This window comes from Lampetra planeri, chromosome 46 (genome assembly GCF_965212315.1).
Source record: "Lampetra planeri chromosome 46, kcLamPlan1.2.h2, whole genome shotgun sequence".
NCBI lineage: Eukaryota > Metazoa > Chordata > Hyperoartia > Petromyzontiformes > Petromyzontidae > Lampetra > Lampetra planeri.
This window is the reverse complement of record NC_136152.1, coordinates 61850-84835: the sequence shown is the minus strand read 5'-3', so window position 1 is coordinate 84835 and position 22986 is coordinate 61850. Positions and strand designations below refer to the sequence as shown.

The following is a 22986-nucleotide window of genomic DNA, read 5'->3' as shown; positions in this document are numbered from 1 at the left end:
GTGACGTCATCGCGCGCGTTCACCATCGGCGGTGAGCGTCAAAAAAGGGCGGTAAACGCGCTTTGACGTCATCGCGCGCGGCCGTCTGTGCGAGTTGTACGTCATGTGTAGTGTGCTACGTCAAGTGTAGTGTGTTACGTCATGTGTAGTGTGTTACGTCATGTGTAGTGTGTTACGTCAAGTGTAGTGTGTTACGTCATGTGTAGTGGTTTGCGCTCCTTTGCGCTACGAACCCGGCCACTCGAGTTCGATTCCTGCTCCACGGCCAACACCAGCAGTGACGATTACGTGAACCGGTCCCGGGCCTCTCCTAGGTCGACTCAGCCTCAAATGAGTACCTGTCACGGTGTGTAAACATCGCCACGAGGGAGACAAAGGCGGCCGGGCGTGGTGCTGGCCACCAACCCCCTCGTGTGCCGTGCCGGCCTTCATAGGTGCTCGCTAACAGCACTTGCCCCAACAGTCTGTTAATTCCATACGGGGTTTCTGTGTCTTTGTTATGGAGGAGGCTCATGAAGGACGCTGCTGCTGCTGCTGGGCTGTTGGAGGCAGTCGCCCTCCAACAACAACGGAGGGCAGAGGAGCGACGCTCACAACAACGAACGGAGGGCCGGGCGGATAAAATACATCAAGTTGGCACAGTAGGTACAGCTGGTGGTGCATCTACCGGTCATCTCATTCGGCCAACCCATGGCACCTGCTGGGTCTGTCCCAATATCTCCTGCACCTAGCCTGGCACAGTAGGGGTACAGCTGGTGGTGCATCTACCGGTCATCTCATTCGGCCAACCCATGGCACCTGCTGGGTCTGTCCCAAGATCTCCTGCACCTAGCCTGGCACAGTAGGGGTACAGTTGGTGGTGCATCTACCGGTCATCTCATTCGGCCAACCCATGGCACCTACAGGGTCTGTTCCAAGATCTCCTGCACCTAGCCTGGCACAGTAGGCGGTACAGCTGGTGGTGCATCTACCGGTCATCTCAGTCGACCAACCCATGGCACCTGCAGGGTCTGTCCCAAGATCTCCTGCACCTAGCCTGGCACAGTAAGGGGTACAGCTGGTGGTGCATCTACCGGTCATCTCATTCGGCCAATCCATGGCACCTGCTGGGTCTGTCCCGAGACCTCCTGTCAGCAGCGAGCCTTCGACACTTCACGTGGTAGCCTCAAGGTGCACCTGGCCTGGCACAGGCGCCGCGGTGATGTCATGTCACTTAGTGGCGAATCGCGTGGTATTACTTTTGGTGTTACGTCATCGCGTAATGAGAGACGGTGAAACGTTAAACTGTAAACGCGTCATCGTATTTAGATTCACGGAAACCACGGGGCAACACTCTGGAGTCTGGATGACGTGTTGCGTCAAGGTAAAGGTTACATCATCACGTAAAAGCTTTCTGACGTCAAATTTCAACACGCGGCCTGAAATGTTTGGTGACGTCGTCGCGTAACACGGTACGGAATTTACATTTCTGCCTCTGCATCGACAAAACCAATAAACCATTGGAACCTCATTTTCCAGTAGAAAAATATGATAATTGTTTTTTTACCCTTTTATCTGGCAACAAAACTGACACATTTTTTTTATGGTGCATTGTCTTTGAGTTGTGCGCCTTTTGGCGTCATCTGGTCCAACACCATGTGAGACGAGGCTCTAAGAAAAGCTGTCTCGGGTGTGGACCAATCAATTTCAAGGACAGTGCATACATTATCAGAGTTATGTTTTTTGTTTGCATTCCGACCGCAGGTATTGTGGTCAATGCAAACATGACTCCTTGTAAAAAAAAGGTGTCAGTTTTGTTGCCAGATAAAAGGGTAAAAAAACAATTATCAAAACCAATACAATTATTTTTTCACAATCCAGCAACCCCACGGCCTCCCTGCTGTCTTTTGTTACACCCCTCTGCGAGGGTGCTCGTGATTATTTTGTGTTGTGCATTCAACAGTATCGCGTCGGCCTCAGGCCCACATCTAACAGAGGGTCCTTGCCAAAAAATAAGTCATTAAAAAACACTTTTTGTAAAAACACGCTTTAATGAAATGTACCGTACTAGTAATGGAAGAACTCCACGACTCCAGGAAGTGGCCCCGAAGCTTGCCATAACGTAAGGGACCGTGGTCAATTACAGCCAACGTGAGTTTACCGTGGACAATTAAAATGTTTTAAAATATGTTTTTCATTTTCAATGATAGAATATAGTATTGTCATCAGTATGACATAAGTATACCAAGTTTGCAGTCGATACCACATTGGGAAGTGGGTTAAAATTGAGTTACAATATTTGAGGATACAACGACAACAACAGACAGAGTGAGTTAAATTAAAGCATTTATAATAAAAACATCTGGCAGTTCAAAATTGTGTCCAGGTCGCTTCTAATCTATTAAAAAGAGTTTTAGTTGTTTTTTGTCGTGATTTGCTTACCTTTGCTATGCTTTACACTCCTTTCGTGTTTTTTTACTGACACGCACCCCCGCCTTACTGGACGTTTGTGGAAAAAGAGCTTTATAGCTCATCGGATTCCTCCACTATAAATACATCTACTGCCATGGTTTGTGCAGTAGATGCGGTTTAGGGTGGAACCATGAGCAGCTTCGTAGAAAATCAAACTCCGGGGGGATCTTCTTCGTTGGGTCTCTCGCAACCAGGTAGTTTGTGAGTTATTTTTAACTTCATTGCAGCTCTAGCGAACGTGTTTGACTTGTTTGTGTTATTCGTGCGCCACCCATACGGTTTACCCCGTATTCACGGACAAGGAAATTGAGTTTTCAGGTCCATACGGCGTACAACCGTTTCAATATGGACAAATTAACAAAAAATATATACAGCAGAACGTCGGAGATTGAACGCCCCAGAACTCGAACAATTTGGTGATCGAACAAAATTTTCGACCATTTTTTGCCCCGGACATCGAACAAAAATTCTGAGGTCGAACAACTGGAAAGAACCTGTTTGGGCCGATACGCGTAGCCAGGGCGACCGAGACAAAGGCAAATGACCCAGTTTACGCGTAGCGCTCGCCCAGTGCAGACCCGCAAAACATCGTTCCATTAACTTTTTCGTTAATTTCATTTACTTTAGTGTTTTAGTGCTAGAAAAAAAGGCAAAGAAAAGAAAGAACCAAAGAAGGGCAGTTACCCAACGTTTTTATGGAGGGGGACTCCCCTTCCAAGCAACACTGACACCTCCTCCTCCCCTCCTCACCACCTTCCACTCAAGCCATCCACTCTCCTTACTACAGGTAAAGTGAAGTTCAATGTTCATTTATTCTATTAATTATAACTGTGTTTCTTGTTTTTTTGTATGCTTTTATGTACTGTACGGTATTTTAATATTGTATACTTTGTGTAAAAATGGCCCATAATAGGAGCATCCTTGGGTGAGATTGATTCGGTGTTCGAACAATTCGGTGTTCGAAGACGGTTTTGGAACGAATTAAGTTCGATCTCCGAGGTACCACTGTATTTGTTTGTGTTTCTCCCTTGTGATGGAGACTTTCTAGGATAAACGTTGATATTTAAAAGGGGTACGGGGTGACCAATAAGGTCTGAATTGGTCTGTAATAAGGTAGGGCACTGATAATGGATTGACAGATGCATGTCATATTCTTTGGGTCTTTCGGTAAAGTCACGTAGATAGGTTAAAAATTATTGATCGCAACACAAGCAATCGACGATTGCAATCGTCGATTGCTTGTGTCGCGATCAAAACGTGATGTTTGTATTATTTTTATTCACTTTATTTTCATTTTTATTTGTATTATTTTTATTCACTTTATTTTCATTTTTATTCGTATTATTTTATTGTTGTTATTTTAAATATCTACGTGACTTTATCGAAAGAACCAGCTAATCTGGCTGTGACGGTCCTACCTGATGACGGAGACTTGTGTTGCCTCCAAAAAACGTCGTGATTTTTATTGTTTTATTTTTATTAATTTTTATTTCATTTTTTACCTACGTGACTTTACCGAAAGAACTAAGAGTATGAATCCCTGCAGTCACGAAAGCTTCAAATCTAGAATGAATATTAAAGCCTTAACCGCTTGCGTTAAAAAACCGAATGACGTCATTTATGTGTGACGACGTTTCGCGTATGACGTCATACCCCCCCCACCACCTCCAACGTCTTCAACTGGCGCGGAAGTCGCTTGCTGTAAGTTTCGTCAACTCGTCGCATGAAATTTATAAATCGAATCAACCTTCGCAGGGGGCGAGCAGAGAGAAGGGCGACAACGAGCGAGAGGCAACACGGCTCGCGTAAAAGGCGTGAGGAGTGAATGAGGGCGAACATTTGTCGCCTATTGAGTGCGTGCAGCGGGCTATGGTGGGCGAATGAGTTAGGCGAGCCGCAGGCTGTGTTTGGGTGGTGCTGGGGCCTACATCAATACAGTTTAACACGCAGTAGGCTATGAATACAACTTGAATACAGTTTAACACTCAGTAGGCTATGAATACAACTTGAATACAGTTTAACACTCAGTAGGCTATGAATACAACTTGAATACAATTTAACACTCGGTAGGCTATGAATACAACTTGAATACAGTTTAACACGCAGTAGGCTATGAATACAACTTGAATACAGTTTAACACTCAGTAGGCTATGAATACAACTTGAATACAATTTAACACTCGGTAGGCTATGAATATAACTTGAATACAATTTAAAACGCAGTAGGCTATGAATATAACGTGAATACAGTTTAACACGCAGTAGGCTATGAATATAACTTGAATACAATTTAACACGCAGTAGGCTATGAATATAACGTGAATACAATTTAACACGCAGTAGGCTATGAATATAACTTGAATACAATTTAACACGCAGTAGGCTACACGGTTTTTTTTTGTTAGATCGCGTAAATATAAATGTGTCATTAAAGCCGCCACGACACCGACATCGCCACGGGGTTTTTTTGTCGCGTAAACATTGTGCCAAGTGTTACCCCTTTCTGGCAATAAAACAGTTTGTGTGAAGATATTCAAACGCCTAACAGAAACATTTTGCAAGGAATCATGTCACTGCATTAACCACACTATTTGTAGTGAACATGCTAACAAAACATGCTCTGGTAATATATGGCATTGTCTTTTAAACTGATCTGTCTACACCAGAGACAACCTTCTTTAGTGTTAGACCAGAGAACGACGCCAAAAGGCGAACTAGTCTTAGAACGTGCCAATACGTGACTCGGGTGTGTTGGAGAGTAAATCCACAATATTTCCAAACTTAGAATTAGCATCATCAGGCGACAGCCTACGTGTTAAATGTTTCGAACAGTAATTACAACTAGTATCATGCGAGAAGCCTACATTTTGAACTAACTAACCTCTATGGGGAGGATATTTTTCTTCAAACGAGAACATTGGGGAAACTCCGAATACATTTTAATACAGTATAATATTAACGCGATAATGATAAGATTGTTTTAACATCGCCTTTTGTAAATTGATCGTCGTGTAATAGCTCACCATGTTACGACGCTTTAAACGTGTGTATGTGTTGCAGTATATATGTAAGTGTTGCAGTATGTGAATGTTGTTGGTGTTCTTTAAGAGCGATGGATGGGGTTGGTGGGACGTGTGTGGATCAGGGTAGTGGATGTGACGATGCGAATGGAGATTTGCTTGTCATCGCCATCACCGTCGTCATCATTACTAACAGCATCGTTATTAACATCATTACAAAAGTCATGGAACATTACAAACAGCATCACCACCATCATAAGCGTCCTCATCACTACCAACATCATTAACAGCATCATAACCAACATTGTATTTTCCATACTCTTTGGTTCTTTCGGTAAATGAAAACAACAAAATCTTAGTTATTTTCATATTTTATTTTATTATTTTCACCTACGTGACTTTACCGAAAGAACCAAAGAGTATGGATCATTGCAGTCACGAAAACTTCAAATCTAGAATTGTATTTTTCATTGTCTTAAGCGTCATAATTGTCACCGCATAACCAACATCATCAACACCTTGATTGCATCACGAACATCCGGCAGTATGATGCGTCTAACTTGGGCGTGTTGCCTAATCCACGTGTAACCTCTTTCCGTCGCTCAATGCAATTCCAAACATGCGCCTCTCTTATGATTACTTGCTAACTTTTTCATCTTTTGTAAAAAAAAATGTCAGCCATATTAGAGTACATTACATTCTTTAATTGACTCATTAACGAAAGTGGGCGTTGGGCAGGACACGCCTCTAAAAACTGACATCCAAGAAACTTCGACCCGCACTGACCATCGTGGCGAGGTCACACAACCCCACGACCCACATCCAGCAGTGGATTGCAAAAGGGCTGAACGTGTACAAAAATATGCTCTGGTTAATGGTGCTTTTTTCTCATTGTAGTGCACCAATTGGTAACGGTTATCACACGGGCCTGTCAAGGCAGGTGTAGTGGAGAATGGCGGGTTGTTGTTGAGCACATTAAGTTTAATCCCCACACGTGTCCCAACGCATATATTTTTGTCTTGCAGAGCCTACGATATGGCATTCAAACCAGCCTTGGCTGTCCTGCTTCTCACCGTCGGCTACGTCAGCGGTTTTGGCAATGGTAAGGCCTCTTCCAATGCGTCATCATGCTTTTACGTGGGGTTCCTGTTTATCCGCAGTTTGTCTTGGAAGTGGTTAATGTCACTGTTGATTTTTATACAATTATAAACCAGATTTTTGTCCAATCACAGACCGACCTCGGGTTTCAGTTGATGAAATATTAAGAAAGTCACTACTTTCGTTTGTGTAGTGTGAAGGGGTTAGGGTTCATGGGTTAATGTTTAGAGTTTAGTGGTTATGGGTAGGGTTAGGCTTTAGCAATTTGGTGCAGTAGTACCCAACAGCTTATTTAATTACATTACATCTTTGGGCCCTGTCGTCTTGGCCAGTACTTTTATCTGAGGGTTGCCAGCCCACATGCTTGTGGATAAAAATCGTTATTTTTTAACTTTTAATGCAGAGCTCTGGTCAATTAATTACAATTTTAAAATCTTTGCAAGCTAAAATTACACTTCATTGATGTCTGCATTACCGTGTGTACCTTTGGTGACCCCGTGTGCACTCATGCATGACTATGACTGTGGGAACGTGATTGTGCGTGCCTGTGTTGTGACTGCATGTGCGTGACTGTGCTCGTGACTGTGCAGACCGCTTGCTGCTGCGGGACGTCTCGGCGCTGACTCTGCACACCGGCAGGATGACAGCCGGCCGGCGCTCCGCAGCCGTGCCTCAGCTGCGCTGCGTGGGTGGCTGCTCATCGTTCACGCCAGACGTGGTGCAGTGCCTTAACCGCGGCCACGATGGCGTCGACGTGCAGGTTGTTGTCACATGGAATGGGGACGAGAGGGACACATTTTTAGGACGGGCAATACTGTGTGTGGGATGCCACGGTGGCTAGGAGATGTTAACTACCTCGCCTGCTATGCAGGAGGTCGTGGGTTCGATCCTGACCCTGACGCCTGTTGTATATTTGGAGTTTGCGTGTCTCTCTCCCCATGGTCGCGTGTATTTTTCTCTGGCTCCTCCGGTTTTTCCCTCCACGTTTAGAATCAACATCACATGTTTAGAGTATTTAGCTGCTATACATTTCCACACAATAAACCACTTTGTTGAGCTTTCATTTGTGGCCAGGTCACTTCTGAAAAAGAGCTATATAGGTCAGTGGATCTTACCTGGAAAAATAAAATAGTTTAGTTTCTAATATTATCTCGATCAGTTGCTTATTTCAGTGAGATTGTGGCGTGTGTTGTTAATGTGTGGTCTGCCAAATGTAAATCATATTCAGTTGTCAGGGAAAAGGTCCCCCCACTCCCGCTTCTTACTCTCTCTTGCTTTAAATCAGAAACATGTTCATCCCATCTCACAGTCCTGGCACCACTATACTTTATTGACGTAGCTATTGATTATGCAAGCCCCCAGGTTGGAGAGGCGCTGGCACCGGGAAATTGGGCCCCACACCAACCATGCTACGCCACTTGCCAACTTGTACACTCCTTGCCCCGCCTCACTCCTATTCCTTCCCTTGCCCCTTCTTACCCTGCTGTCTTCCGCCCTCCTGTCCCTCCCACCCTGTAGTGGGAGTGCAAGGCGGACATGGACAGCTCGTACCGTTTTGGCAGCATTTCCGTGAGCTGCGAGGGCTACGACTACCCGGACGACCCGTATGTGCTGCGGGGTTCATGCGGCCTCGAGTACTCGCTGGTGGGCGGTGGCGGCGGCGCAGGAACTGGAGGCTGGAGGTCCAACAACCCCTTGCCCGACGGCAAGGGCAACGGTTCGGGGGTGTTGATCATCCTGGTTCTGATAGGAGTCGCTTTTGGGGTCTACAAGTTATTCCTGAGCGGTGGTGGCACTGGAGGGCAAGGCGTTCCGTACCCGCCCGCCGATGATGTGCACCAGCAGCACGCGTCTGGGCTTGGTACCGGTCCTGCATATCCACCACCACCGCCACCCTACTCCTTCAAGGACCAGAACCCCAATTCAGGTTAGTTTGGCTGCACTGTCTATGACCGGAGTACCCTGTTTCACCGGATCTCTGAATACTAGTTCAGAGTTGTGCCCGGTCATTTCTGAGATGGAAGTCAGTCTGAGAATCACCATGCCTGGGGCTACGAGGTGGTCACAAATTGGCACTGCAACAGTGGATTCTTAAATCTGGATGGAATTTGTTGCTAAAATGCTTGGATTGTATCCTGTTAACTGTGGATTCCTACTGCACCTAAAGCATGTTTCTTAACATCTAAATGTAGGAGCCCCCTTTAAATAATGTGTTGACATTCCATTAATTTTTTTTCAGGTTAAATAAAGTGCATTATTCTATCATCGAGGTTAGTGTGAATTTCGCCCGAGAAAACTTCACTTCAGGTGGCCGGCTCGTTCAAGGAGGATAATACTGTGTGAGAGCTGTGAGCCGGCACCACCTGAAATCCTGGATTCAAGTCTGGACCGCCTCCACCGATGTGACCCTGTGTTTGGATTCTCTGTGACCCCAGGCTCCACGGCAGGGTCATCGCCGCCACCGTCGTACGGCTGGGCCGCGCCGGGAGAGCCGCGCATGCGCCGCCCGCCAGGCGCGGAACAATCGGCCACGGGCCCCGGGTTCTGGTCGGGGATGGGCGCGGGAGGCCTTATGGGATACCTGCTGGGCAGCCGCAAGTGAGTGCCGCAAACGCATGCACGTACCGCACACGGTGACCATCATCATTGGTCTGTATCTGGGTGGTTCGGGTGATGGGCTGTCCAAAAATCATGAGAAGGTGCGGAAGCAGTATACAGGGTGATCTATGAATAGAAGCAAATATAAGCAGAACTTTGTTCTGCGTCTTCACAAAAGTGGAACTAAGTTTGGTTATCCAGACCAATATTATCCAGCAACATTTTAAAACAAAATTTCCCACCACAGGCTTTTTGGGACTTGGTGTGAAATGTCTTAAAAGAGTGATAAATCTCTATACATAAGTTAATTCTTAAGCAGACGAGATAACACATTAACTCTGCCCAGGAAACCAACATGCTGTGAGAAGAACGGACTGTTAAACATGTTGATGCGGTTCAATCAAATTTTTCGGTGCCGCTGTATAAATGCGTGAAAAGCAAAACAAAGTTAATGCAAAAAATCCCGTTACGTCACACACCGTCACCACCGTGGCCTTTCACGTGGTTGTCGTAAGCATGCTCGTGGACATGCGATCCGTCAGTGACCCTGCCGAGTTTCTCCCGTGCCGCAGTTCGGGCCCGACGTACCACCATCAGCCGGGGCATAACCCGTCGTGGTTTGGAAGCAGCAGCAGCTCTCGCAGCGTACCCAACTTCAGTGGCGGAGGTGGCACGCGCCCCGCATCGGGTGAGTGCGACGACACGCAGCACACCCTCCGATTAGTACGGTTGGCTACGAACGGTGCAGAAGAAGTAAAAAATGTCAGTCCCCCTCTGTAACCGCCTTCCCTTGTTCTCTTTAGCCTCATCTCTTCTCTTGCCTATTCTCTTCCCTCACTCCCCTCCACGTCCCTCCCCTACCCTTTTGTGATCCATAAGTACCCCCTCTATTGCGGTCACTTATTCCTCAAGCCTTGCACTCCCCTTTCCATCTAGATCATTCTATTGTCACCGTTTTTTTATACTATGTTAAGCGCCTTGAGCGAAGCTCTATAAATATAAAGCAAGATAAGCAAACTGTTGATCGTTACGCCACTGCTCGACGGACATTTCCATTAGCAGCGCCGTTTTCAACATGGCGTGACACATTTTGCAAAATGCCAGCAGCTATCTTGGTGAAATTATTTGTGAATTTATCTTCAGCTTTTAACGGCGAGTTTTAATGTAAAACGGCTGTATGTTAGATGCAAAAGTACTGGGGTCATGTATAATGTCTAGTATTAGGCCTCTTTAAAACACCCCATTTACACACGGTAATTTGTTAGGCGTGTAACTATTAATGGAATCGTTGGTTGAAACAGATTCTAATGCTCACAATATTTTACATTTATAGAGCTCATCTGCACTTGTAATAATTGATTGTGATTTAGCAAATTGTGTGTGTACAGGCCGTTATTAATCCACTACCATATAAAGACCTTTATATGCTTTCGGTGTGCAGGGTTGTTGGGCCATACTTGACCACACTGGTCAATAATAAGTATAACCCGTAAAAACAAAGTTTTTCACTATAAATCCTTTATATGCGTGGCAGCGAACTTAATATAAAGGATTTAAAAATATATTCGCCTGTGGAGGATGCGGGGATCGATCCCGCGACCTTTGGCATGGGAAGCGAGGGCGCGACCAACTGCGCTACTCCGCCACGGCCTGTGGAGGGGTTACGCTCTGGGCTCTTACACTCTGACGTTCAGCCAAAGCCATGAATGCGTTCTATTTGAATATATGTAAAATAAAAAAATTTTGCCTAAAAAGTGTAAAATTTTGGGAATTTTTTTTCACGAACAATAATTGTCTGGCACAACGAGTCTGTGTGGAAAATGTCAGCTCGATTGGATCACGGGAAGTGGGTTAAAAAACGACCGAAAGATTTGCACGGTCCTAAGCAAGCAAGCAAGCACGCGAACTTAATATAAAGGATTTAAAAATGTCCCTATTCGGCTAAATGGATGAATGAAGTAGAGCAAACACGAGAGGACAAATGAGGCAAAAAAATATATAATTTCTTGAATCGTGACAATTCATCACACTGGGGAACGGGGGGGGGGGGAGAGGGGAATATGTGAATTGTTACATGCCTAGTGATTGTTATGTACAATGTGTGTGGGTAATTATCAAAACAGAGCAATAAACAAACCCGGGCATTGCCTTGACTGGCCGCTCTCACCACACTTTGCCAACTCCTGGCACCAAACATGAACCCCATCTATTCTTGAGCAACATCAACAGAATGGCGTTAGTTTATCTTTTATTAAATGCTTTGCAACGGTGGAAAGTTTTATGCATTTACTGTGCCCGTCTGTAACGAAGGGAAGGCATGATAACCGTCACGAAGATGATCCAATGTGCATGCATTTTTAGTATGAAGTTTTTCTATTAGAGACTTGCCCGAAAGGAAACCAACCGAATTTATAAAAGGGTCTTGCCCAAAACTTGGCGATAACGACCAACGCAAAAAAGATTTGCATTGCCAGCCAAAGCGCACATGCCTGCCCTCTCAGTGACGTCGTCACGTGTGGCGTAACCCCATCTGGTAGTGCAGATTGGAACGTGCTTTATTATTGCTCATGAAATACTTTTGAGTACAAGCGTTCCATAAGCCATGCATATGCACAATTTCTCTTGTTATTCTGTCGGCAGGTTTTGGAGGCACGACCCGTCGCTGACTCCGCCCTGCTCACCGCCGGATCTCTGATGCCGCGCACATGAGTGGGATGATAAGTCCGACGTCTGACTGTGAAGCATGCTTTATGATTTTCTCTCTGTGGCGCACAGAGGCTTAGATAAACAGCAACCATCGCTTGGCAATTACTGACGATACGTGCTACCATGGAAACCAGAATTGGCTCTCATTGTTCATCCTAGAATGCAGCTCTGGGTCCCAGAGAGATCCATCTTTGGTATCCATGTTACAGGCTCCTGCATAACCTCATACAAAACATTTATCATCTTAATACATACAGGAACAGTAAGTCTTTTGTGGAAAATATACATTATTGCTTGTTAGGGTCTTCTCGACAAGACCAGGGTTTGCATCCTTAGGTGAAGGGATTTTGAAACAAATATAGATTTTATTAACTTGGTGTCATCCATGCTTTCTGTTGCACGTTTGTATATTTTTTGGGAATTTAAAATGTTTGCTTTTTCTTCCCAATCACATTCCATCTGTTCTATTTCAAGTCGTAAGATTAAGATTTTTTTTTTTGTAACTCGGCAGTGTAACATCACCCCATGATGAAGATAATTAACCTCTGGAAGTTGATGTCACAGAACAACTTCTGAAGTTCCTTCATTCACCTCTTATCCTCACTATCTAGTGGACATGCTCTGCAACAGATGTTTGTCACGTGACAATCCATTTGGGTTTTTGAGGCAGAGCTGCTGTAAGCCAAAGCAAATGTTTTTGTGGCCATTGGTTACTTTACACTTGAGAAACCAGCTTCCCCAGGATTTCTGTGGTGTCAACTCAGTGCCCTGACCACTCACCAAGCTACTTTTTACCTTCTTGGCAACGTTTGGGTGTTCATAAACCAGAACCAAATACGAGATGGTGTGGTTTTGGCCGATTTCGAAAATTCTATTGAGTCAACATATCTCGTGTTAACACATTTGCAAAATGACCATAAATTCCAGTTTAGAAATGTGATGAGAATGTCTTAAGCTACAAATGATTTGTTAGTTTTTAAAGTGATATTTGTAAATGATATATTTTCTGTAAATGTGATTTAAATATAACGCGTCATTGAAAACGTATCTACTGATGCACGGCAAACGTGTTGTCGGTGACTTTGTATGGCTATATGGGTTTGTGTTGTCATCTGTCCTGTCCATGTATTAAAAACAATGACTTGGTAACAACATTGTGTCAACAGGGCCTTATTAAATGCATGCACACACTTGGCAGGGCATGTTACATTATTTAATGTTACAGATTGGTGGGACATTTCCTGCTAGTTGCAAAGGTTTGTGGTCAAGAGTCGAACAGCCGCCATGATTAAGAACGCAGTTGTGCGTTGACCAAAACGACCCACCCTCAGCTTCACAGCGGCCGTTAAAAGTTTCCCGCAACAATCGAATGAGTTGACCAAGGCCCACATTTTTCAAGTTACCTGCAAATTACTTAATTGTTTACATTTCACACAGCAACGTTGTCACTTAATCATTACACCGCACCTCCCTCCCATGCAGAGGTGTCCTGCGGCAGGGGACCCTGGTTGCAGCTGTCCCTTAAAGTGCAGACTACGATGTAACCTCCTTCACCCCGCACCTCCGATTAGCACGGTTGGCTTTGTACGGTGTGAAAGTATGTACGTAGATGCATTGCGCCTTTGAGATAGCATTTGTGCTATGAGAATGGCAGGAACACAATTGTATTCATGATTGACTTGTATTTAAACATGCCGGTCTTGAAACAACAAAAGCATCGTGCTTGTCATTCGATGCCGCCGAATATTAGCGAATCAAAAAAAGGGCATTTCACATGACACTATCCTCACCGATGGGATTACTCGATCCATGGATCACTTGCCAATGAATCAACTCGGTGATTAACCCTCAACTCGATACTCTAACTTGGCTCTCGGATCGACGATGAGCATCGATACAATATATCTCGATTCAGAGTTCACAACCATATACAGATAGTCCCCGAGTGCATCTTCTTGGTTCTTTTGGTAAAGTCACATTACCGAAAGAACCAAGAAGATGAATCCCTGCAGTCACGAAAGCTTTAAATCGAAAGAAAAAAAGTCCCCGAGTTACGATGGTCCGACTTACGATATTTCGATCTTACGATGGCGATAGCAAAACGACAAAATTGTAAAATATTTAAAATTTCGCGCGGCAGGCAGCAGCGTACGAGGTACGATGCTGTACGTTGGGACGCTGCCGGGATGTCCGCATCTCCCGCCTTTCTATTAAATTTCAGTTCATATAGGTAGGCTAAAAATTTACCTTGTTTTTTACTTTACATTTTACTGTGCAATGCAGTATTGTAATTAATAAATATAGTTTATACAGTACGGTACTGTAAATTGCTGTTTTGCTAAATTATCACCATTCTTTAAGACTCCTGGGTAGGCTAGGCGATATTTTCGACTTACGATGGGGTCGTCGTAACGCATCTCCATCGTAAGTAGAGGACTACCTGTATGGGCTGATCCGTGATTTCGTTGTATTACAGCGCCCTGTGCCCATAACCCGATACCACCAGGTGACCATTTCTTCCGTGTCCTCCCAGCGCTGCACCGACGCCGGAGCCTTCCGCCGCTGCCGCCACAGCCCCCTGTTCCGGTGCCACCACCACCACTTTGTGCATTGCCGAGAAGTGCACGCGCAGGTGCATGCGTTTGCTGAAGCGCCGGCCGCACGCGCTGCACTCGAACGGCTTGTCGGCCGCGTGCATCTGCTTGTGCCGGTACAGGTTGCAGCGCAGCGTGAAGGCCTTGCCACACACCTCGCAGCTGAACGCGCGCCCGCCCGCGTGTGTGTGCGTGCGCGCGTGCGCCTGCGCGCAGCGTTTTGTCCCGAAGCCGAGGCCACAGGTGGCGCACGTGAAGGGGCCGCCACCGAGGCCGACAGTGGCTGCGGCGGTGATGTGAGAGGCCACTGCTGGTGGTGGTGGTGCTGGCGGTGGTAACGTCTGTCGCTGGTTGTACGGACGGCCAGTGGGTATGCACCGGCGCCCCGGCGGTGAGGGTTTGGCGGCGTAGTCGGGGTAGATGTAGGCGTCGGTGGGGGGCTGGGGGAGGATGGGTGCCGTGTCCTCTTGGTTGTGGCTCCATTCGGCATTGCCTGGTGGCGCATTAAGATAGCGTGAGTCGTTAATAGAAAGAACCACACAACTGCACTTTTTATTATTGCAGATGCACTCAGTAACAGATCTAATGATAGTACAGCAGATGATCTAGAATTGAGCAAGGTCGTAGGACCTTTGGAAGAGACACGATGGCAGGGAGTTCCGATGAAGACTTAGGTACGAAATGGAAAACCAAGTTTCTTCACTTCACTCTTAACTCAATATTAACATAGCCATAGGAACCGTGGTTTTAACAGTTGTATATCAATACATGAGCATTTCAAGAACTGAAAGTGACCAAGGTTCTTGCCACCGCTGCTTGAGGATTGCTTTCAAGGGCGGTAGTGATGGAGGACTACACAAGGACAGACACAAACACGTGTCATGTGACCTTGCGGTTGTGTCGGCCAGGTGTCGTCTTCCCACTCCCCGGCCTCCGGAGGAGACTCAGAGTCTTCAAATGCCGTCACCTCCTCCACCTCCTCCTTCAGCCGAGGGGTAGCCAGGACCGCAGTGAAACGCTGGTCCAGACAGTCGCTCACGAGGGTGCCAGCGTCTGGCACGAGATTCGCTTCTGTAGGTTTAGACAAAGGCAAAGATTTGAATTTCGATTTAAAGCTTTCGTGACTGCAGGGATTCATCTTCTTGGTTCTTTCGGTAAAGTCACGTAGAAGGGAAATAACAAAATAATAAAAAATAAAGCGTAATAAAATACAATTCTCACAATGTTTCGGCCACAACACAAGCAGTCGTCCTCAGGTGAAGAACAGGTCTGTCGGAAAGACAGCGTTGTGGCTGAAACGTCGTGAGAATTGTATTTTATTATGTTTTATTTTATTATTTCCCTTCTACGTGACTTTACTGAAAGAAACAAGAAGATGAAAGGCAAAGATCTCACGTTTTACCCTCAACAGACTGTAGGGGCAAGTGCTGTTAGCGAGTAGCACCTATGAAGGCCGGCACGGCACACGAGGGGGTGGGTGGCCAGCATCATGCCCGGCTGCCTTTGTGATGTTTACACATAGTACTATGTACTCATTGAGGCTGAGTTAATCTAGGGGAGACCCAAGAATGGTTCAGATAATTGTCTTTGGCATTGGCCGTGAGCGGGAATCGAACTTGGGTCGTCGGGTACAGAGAGCAGAGCGCTAACTGCTATGCTACCGCAGGTGTATACACACACGTGTAGCGGTGTAGTGGATGACATCACGTCACGCGCGCCCTCGGAGAGAGTGGCGTCGCGGGACGTGACGTCAGGCGGGCCGTGGGGGACGGTGACGTCATGCCCCAGGGGGGTATTTAAAGGGAGACCCGGGATGTAACCGGGGTTCGTCGGGGGTAGGAGTGGGGACTCGGGTAGTTGGTCCTCACACGAGGCTAGGGGAGGCTACTCCGCCCGACCGGCCGAGGTTGGGGGTGGTCCCGGGCCGGGGCAGGGTGGAGAGCTGGGTTAGCCGGGGTGTAGGGGTCCCAGTACCTGTCCCCTGGGGAGTTATAGGCTAGCGGGGTTTTGGTTCGGCGTAAGCCCTTAACAACCTGGCGTAAGCCCTTCATAAACGTGGCGCGAGCCCCTAACAGCAACCTGTCTAAGGAGTCGTGAATTGCGCTACAACACATGTACTGAACGTAGAGGTAATTAGACACATTTTCAGAACTTGTCCATCAGCCAATGGGTCTTCCGAGCCAATATTTCATACCAGCACTGGTTTAAGTAAGCAAACTCTGGACCAGTTTCGACCTTCTGGGGCACATCAGCTGAGTCAGGCATGGGTACTGTTATATTGTGACCGCATCTCAAGATGCGATAAAGTGTGGCCTTATTTATATAAAAGAGGAAGAGGCTGTCACATGTAAAGCAAATATTAAGGTCTCGACTCTGAAGGGCTGATAACGAGAGACATTTCCTGTCTGAAAATGTAGAAGTTACATATGCGAATAAGGAAAATGTTCCCACTCGTGACAGACGGCCCGAAGCTGTTAATCTGTTAGCTCTGTTCGTCCATCTGTCTGTAGCGGGGGAGGGGGGTCACAATAATTCTCACAAAGAAGATATGAACATAATTTTCTATTTAAAGCTTTCGTGACTGCAGGGATTAATATTCTTGGTTCTTTCGGTCACGTAGAAGGGAAATAATAAATTAATAAAAAAATTACAATAAAATTCTCACGACGTTTCGATGGCAACACAAGCAATCATCATCAGGTGTGGTTTTCACAAAACCTGATGATGATTGCTTGTGTTGCAATCGAAACGTCGTGAGAATTTTATTGTAAATTTTTTATTAATTTATTATTTCCCTTCTACGTGACTTTACCGAAAGAACCAAGAACCAAGAATATGAACCACACCTGATGATGATTGCTTGTGTTGCAATCGAAACGTCGTGAGAATTGTATTGTTTACATTTTTTTGTTTAATGTGTATTAATTTATTATTTCCTTTCTACGTGACTTTTCCCAAAAGAACCAAGAATATGAACATAATTAATGTGTAAAATGTGTCGCTAGTAGCAACTTGCCCGACTGAAAATAGGCAAATTGATTTCAAACGGTTGTTGTAAAGCATTATGCAGACACGATGTACTTGATATGCATGTTGTCTTGTTTATCGATTTCAATGCTGGATGGCACCTTCATATGGGTCTTTTTTAATGCGGGTGACATCGAAGCAATCTTCACGGAAGCCAGGAGAAGCCTCCTCCACAGCCTGGGAGACCTCAGCTGCAGGGATAATGAAGACGAGAACAGCCATGAGGACAATCACCTCCCTCGCTGTCGGAAACTCCAGAGGAATCCTACAGCAGATGGCACCAAATAACCACTTCAATGCCAAGAGCTCATTCAATGAAACTGGCAGTTTTTGTTTACTTATCCATGAAAACCTCGGCGAGTCTCACGCGAACTCTGGTCATTTTCACGCGAACTCCGGTCATCCTCACAGCGGATTTTAGCTCGCCATCGAACAAAGACGGTCACCGCATCACACACTTTCAGATGCGCTTTTGCGGCCATCTGAATTCCTCTTCCTTCCGATATTAGGAAGCCACTGGAGCTATCCACTTTTAAATATAGATTGAAAACTCATTTATTTGCAACTGCTTAGTTTGTTGGCCTTCCCCGCAACTCCGATTAGCACGGTTGGCTACATATGGTGAGAAAGAAGTTCAACATACAGAAGAAATGGGAATCGGGTGGATAAAGCACAGCAGGTTGGCACAGTAGGGGGCACAGGTGGTGCATCAGCCAGTCATCTCAGTCGGCCCGTGGCACCTGGGTCTGCCCCGTGACTTCCTGCCAGCGGGCGTTCGACACAACACGTGGCCTCAAAGTGCACATAGCCTGGCATAAGCGTGGTGGGCACATCACCGCCACTTAATGGCGATTGTTGATGCTGTTGCGGTAGTGTAAGCAGTTGGCACGTTGCGCTACGAACCCGGCTTAACCCGGGGTTCGATTCCCGAAGAAGACCAAATGTAACATTTGATGACTGCACAAGTGCAGAAAATTCCTTTATTCTCTACTTTTACACTCCCAGAGGCCAAATGCCTTCACCACCCTACACTCACCTGCATTAAGTGTGGTCAAACAACCTCCATGATCTGCCCAGTTGGGGAGGCGGGGGTGAACCCACATTCAGCAGTGGACTGACAAAAAATGTTTCCAGTTAATTCAGCGCCTGAAGAAGCCCACGGCAAGTGGAGTGGAACCTTGGATATCGTGCCGAGCAACACGCGGTACAATCAAACAACACACCTATACAGCACAACCACCAAAACCTACGCAGGTCTAAAACATGACTGTCACACACCTTCTCTTGAGATGGGAGTACTTTGGGAAGGCCTGATGCAATAACCGCCTGTCCTCCCATCGCTGGCACACATCCGTGGCGTTTGTGTCACCACCTCAGTCGGCAGCGCCGGCTCCAGGCAGCGGAATCTCTGCGCCGACTGCAGCAGCTCGCAGCTCAGGGAGCTCAGCGTGGCCACGATGGCGTCGAGGACGGCGCGACTCGCCAGGACTCCTTCACAATGGGAGGCGCACCCTCCTGGCTCCTCATCATCCTCCTCAACGCCACCGCCGCTTTCATCATCCCTGGCTCGCTCTTCCTTCCCGTCGTCTTGGCCGTTGCCGGACAGCGGCTCCCGGCTGCGGCTTCGTCGGTGCTGGCGCCACCACCACCGCTGTCGCTGCCGCGGCGTCAGCGCGCGCACGAGGCGGCGCAGCACGGCGTAGAAGGCGAAGGGCAGGCGGTCGCGGGCGGCGCCCAGCAGCTCGGCCGTCACCTGCGTGTCCTCGGCGCACGCCAGCAGCTCCTCATAGTCGCTGATGCCCAGCTCGCGCTCCATGGCGTCGGCGAACGTGGGCTTCATGCCGCGCGTCGCCAGCCACGCCGGGAAGTCCCCGCGCGGGTCCGGCTCTGCCACGGCGCACGCCATCGCTGCAACGTCGCGGTTCGGTTCGCTGGTTCGTTAATTAGTGACGATGCCTGCGGAGAGAGTGACAGTGGGCAAAACGTCTACTTTCATTTATGTAAGTATGTCGAACTTTTTCGCACCGTACGTAGCCAACCGTGCTAATTGGAGGTGCAGGGGAAGGCCAACAATTTAAGGTGTGGGAGCAGGACAACATGTGCCAAGATTACATCTGCCCTCCCACTAAGTTTCCAGGGTTGTGCTGTAACCCTCTCCGACGTGTTTTAGGTTGTGTACAATGAGTTGCTCGGCACGATGTCCAACGTTCAGAAGTTCAATTCAGCTCCTGGAGAAGCTCCCAGCGCGTGGCGTGAAATGTCAGACCTCCCTGACAAAGCGTGGTACAATCCACACACCCCAAAGTCTGTCTTATTTAAACGACTGTCACGTTACAGCTATCATTTGTATAGATTGTATACCATCACTGTACGCAAATCCCTAGTCACGAGAACCTTGAAGGCATATGCCTAGCCGTGGCCAGCTCTCACGATCCTTCCAATGCAATACACTTGGCACCTGCACGCGACCTGATTTTGTCGCTCCATCTCCAAGCCTGGCAAACCCTTATCAGTGCCTACCTTATTACAAACCAATTCAGACTTTATTGGTCACCTCGTGCCATTATACATCTCAACGTTCATCCTACAAAGTCCCATCACAAGGGAAAACACAAAGAATTTAATATTTGTTTTATTTGCCCGTATTGAAACGGCTGTATGCTGTATGGACTTGAAAACTCAATTTCTCTGTACAATAATACGGGGTACACTGTATGGGTTGCCACGGTTATATATCTCATCCATGGACATCGAACTCACAAGACGCGTTCCATTCCTTGGCTGCCACTCAGGAGTTATTCTCAACCACCGGTCGTCATCCGTTGCAGCCATGCTTTCATTTGGGTATGTTCTCCAACGCATGTAAAGTATGCAGAGCTTCTTTCGCACCATACGTAGCGCAACCGTGCTAATCATAAGTGTTCTTTCAATTTAATTCCAAGTGTGCGGCTCTCCGTGCTTCTGAGCGCACGTTTGTGCACAGACTGCCCTACATGACATCATAACAACTACGGGGGCATCTCACTCCTCAGTGGGCCAGGAAAGGTCCTGGCAAGGATTATTGAATATTGCTTTGCCAGGCACGCTGAGGAGAGGCTTGCGGAGCCCCAATACGATTTCAGGAAAGGGCGGTCCTGCACAGATGCCATATTTTCTGTGTCTGCTAGAGCAGAGGTGTAGGGAATTCCAACAAAACCTACATCTCTGCTTTATTGACCTGGTCAAGGCCTATGATACCATCAATAGGCCGAGGCTCTGGGTTGTTCTTAGTGCTTTCAGAGTCTCTGACTCTGCTCATGATCATAAAGGACCTTCATGATGGTGAGCGGGCCCGTGTAAAACTACGTGGGATTCGGAGCCATTCGCTGTTCACCTTTGGGATAGACAGGGGTGTCCTCTGGCTCCCACATTATTTAACATCTATTTAGACCACGTAGTTCGTGAAGTCTTCAATAGATGTACCGGAGGAATTTCCATCTGGTACAGATACAATGGGAGGCTGATCGATGCCCGGGTGTGGTCAAGGGATGGCTCCCTATTGTTCAACCATGTTATGATCTGGTAATTGTTGCTCACTCAGAGGAAGAGTTGGAGGTGCTGCTGCTGAACCTGGAGCTTGCCACTAAGAGGTGGGGCCTTACCATCAGCCCCACCAAAACTAAGCACCTTCCTGGGTATTTTGTACCATCGAACACTCCACCCCCACAACTCCCAATTGGTGATAGGGCAGTTGTGGAGAGAGTGGAGAGTTTCCCATACCTGGGCAGTGTGCTCATGACCAGCTCCGGTTTAATAGCAGAGGTATCACCCCCAATCAGTCGAGCTGCATTATCTTTTCATCTGTTGCATAACGCTGTGTGGAAGCTACCTGGTCTGTCGCTCCGCACGAAGCTTCGGGTTTTCTCGTCCACGGTCATTCCCTCCCTTCTCTACACTTGAGAAGGGTGGACCCTCCTAATGGAACATCTTCACCGGTTAGAAATATTTAGGCTGGCCCGCCTACGATCCATCCTCGGTTTAACCAGGCTGGATTGTGTGAGGAGCTCACAAATCCTTGAAAGATCTGGACAAAGTTCCATCGGTGAGCTCATCTGGAAGGCAAGGCTGCGTTGGCTGGGCCACGTAGCCCGCATACCCAGCCACCGCATGCCTAAACAGCTTTTGTTCGGCCGGATCAAGGGGGCTAAACGGGCTAGAGATGGAGTGATGTGGTACAGGAGGACGTGGAGCTGAGTGGACATGCCGATGACTGGTACCAGCGGTGTCAAGATCGGCCTCTGTGGAGGAGGCTCGTGAAGGACGCTACTGGGCAGTTGGAGGCAGTCGCCCTCCAACAACAACGGAGGGCGGAGGAGCGACGCTCACAACAACGAGCGGAGCGCCGGGTGGATAAAGCACAGCAAGTTGGCACAGTAGGGGGCACAGGTGGTGCATCAGCCAGTCATCTCGGTCATCTCGGTCAGTCGACCCGTGGCACCTGCTGGGTCTGCCCCGTGACCTCCTGCCACAGCGGGCGTTCGACACTTCACGTGGCCTCAACGTGCACCTAGCCTGGCACAGCCACTTGATGGCGATTGTTGATGTTGTTGCGGTCGTGTAAGTAGTGTAAACACGTTGCGATTCAAACCCGGCTAATCCGGGGTTCGATTCCCGCTCATCAGTGACGATTATCTGAACCCGTACCTGGGTCTCCCCTAGGTCTACTCGGCCTCAAACGAGTACCCGGTGCGTTGTAGTAAAGATCCGCCACTCGCGGGAGATGAAGGCGGGCACGGTGCGGACCACCCAAGCCCCTTCGTCTGCCGTCCCGGCCTTAATAGGTGCTCGCTAACAGCGCTATGTAGATATATGTGAAGATTAAACACTTTATTTACCGGGGAAAGGTCCTCGCCGGTAGTGCTCGCCAAGGCCTCCTTTGCTCGTGAAGTTCCCTGCCCTGCGTTGCGCGGCGGCTGCGTCTTCGACGGCAGAAAAAAACAAACTTGGACCCGCCAACGGAGGGAGAAACAACAAAAACCCCGCGCGGAACACGAAGAAGAGAGAGAGGGGAGGAGAGGAAGGGGAGAAGAAGGGGAACTAGCGGAGAGAGAGGCGCTCGACAGCTCTCGCGGGCGACCGGGTCGGCCAGCCGACACTGCCCTTGACCTTTAACAGCGCCGCAACGAGTGGTGCGTGGATCTCTGAGAGCGGCGCAAAGTGCGATGGATTAACTCCGACCGAGTCGCTCGCGGTGATTCTAGGAGGTGAAGATAAAGGAGGGGGGCGGTGGTGCGTGAGCGGTGGTGGCGGCGGTGGTGGCGGCGGCCATCTTACGTGAGGGTTGAATCCCAGCGGCGCGTGAGCTTCGGCGGCCATCTTACGTGAGGGTTGAATCCCAGGGGTGGCGAGCAGCGGCCATCTTACGTGAGGGTTGAATCCCAGCGGCGGGGGGGTGGCGAGCGGCGGCCATCTTACGTGAGGGTTCAATCCCATCGGCGGGGGGGGTGGGGTCA

General features: G+C 47.8%; 2 protein-coding genes across 4 annotated transcripts; one reads left to right on the top strand and one right to left on the bottom strand.

The window, feature by feature from the left end:
- Positions 1-209: 209 nt before the first annotated feature.
- Positions 210-13025, top strand: LOC144733258 (store-operated calcium entry-associated regulatory factor-like). Of its 3 annotated transcripts, XM_078615043.1 has the most exons (9): positions 210-346; positions 509-641; positions 3079-3238; positions 6497-6573; positions 7160-7329; positions 8088-8496; positions 9005-9167; positions 9740-9855; positions 11808-13025. In XM_078615043.1, exons 4-9 carry the CDS (start codon positions 6507-6509, stop codon positions 11831-11833), a joined length of 951 nt encoding a protein of 316 aa, XP_078471169.1. In that variant the 5' UTR covers positions 210-346; positions 509-641; positions 3079-3238; positions 6497-6506; the 3' UTR covers positions 11834-13025. The 3 variants fall into 3 exon arrangements, with proteins under 3 accessions (XP_078471169.1, XP_078471168.1, XP_078471170.1); XM_078615042.1 differs by lacking the exons at positions 210-346; positions 509-641; positions 3079-3238 and adding an exon at positions 4062-4152; XM_078615044.1 differs by lacking the exons at positions 210-346; positions 509-641; positions 3079-3238 and adding an exon at positions 4159-4256.
- Positions 11150-22933, bottom strand: LOC144733256 (uncharacterized). The gene is made up of 5 exons (XM_078615041.1): positions 22369-22933; positions 18773-19450; positions 17596-17685; positions 15356-15538; positions 11150-14960 (listed from the first exon to the last, which is right to left on the bottom strand). The coding sequence occupies exons 2-5, from the start codon at positions 19398-19400 to the stop codon at positions 14344-14346; spliced, it is 1518 nt and encodes a 505-aa protein (XP_078471167.1). The 5' UTR covers positions 19401-19450; positions 22369-22933; the 3' UTR covers positions 11150-14343.
- Positions 22934-22986: the final 53 nt, after the last annotated feature.

What these genes read in the sequence shown, in the direction of transcription:
- LOC144733256 (XM_078615041.1), bottom strand. Translation starts at nt 19,400, where the DNA reads ATGGCGTGCGCCGTGGCAGAGCCGGACCCGCGCGGGGACTTCCCGGCG. An exon ending in TACTCCCATCTCAAGAGAAG is followed by an intron (nt 17,686 to 18,772) that starts GTGTGTGACAGT and finishes TTATCCCTGCAG; the next exon opens with CTGAGGTCTCCCAGGCTGTG. An exon ending in CTGGCCGACACAACCGCAAG is followed by an intron (nt 14,961 to 15,355) that starts GTCACATGACAC and finishes ATGCGCCACCAG; the next exon opens with GCAATGCCGAATGGAGCCAC.
- LOC144733258 (XM_078615043.1), top strand. Translation starts at nt 6,507, where the DNA reads ATGGCATTCAAACCAGCCTTGGCTGTCCTGCTTCTCACCGTCGGCTAC. An exon ending in CGTCAGCGGTTTTGGCAATG is followed by an intron (nt 6,574 to 7,159) that starts GTAAGGCCTCTT and finishes GTGACTGTGCAG; the next exon opens with ACCGCTTGCTGCTGCGGGAC. An exon ending in ACGATGGCGTCGACGTGCAG is followed by an intron (nt 7,330 to 8,087) that starts GTTGTTGTCACA and finishes CCCACCCTGTAG; the next exon opens with TGGGAGTGCAAGGCGGACAT.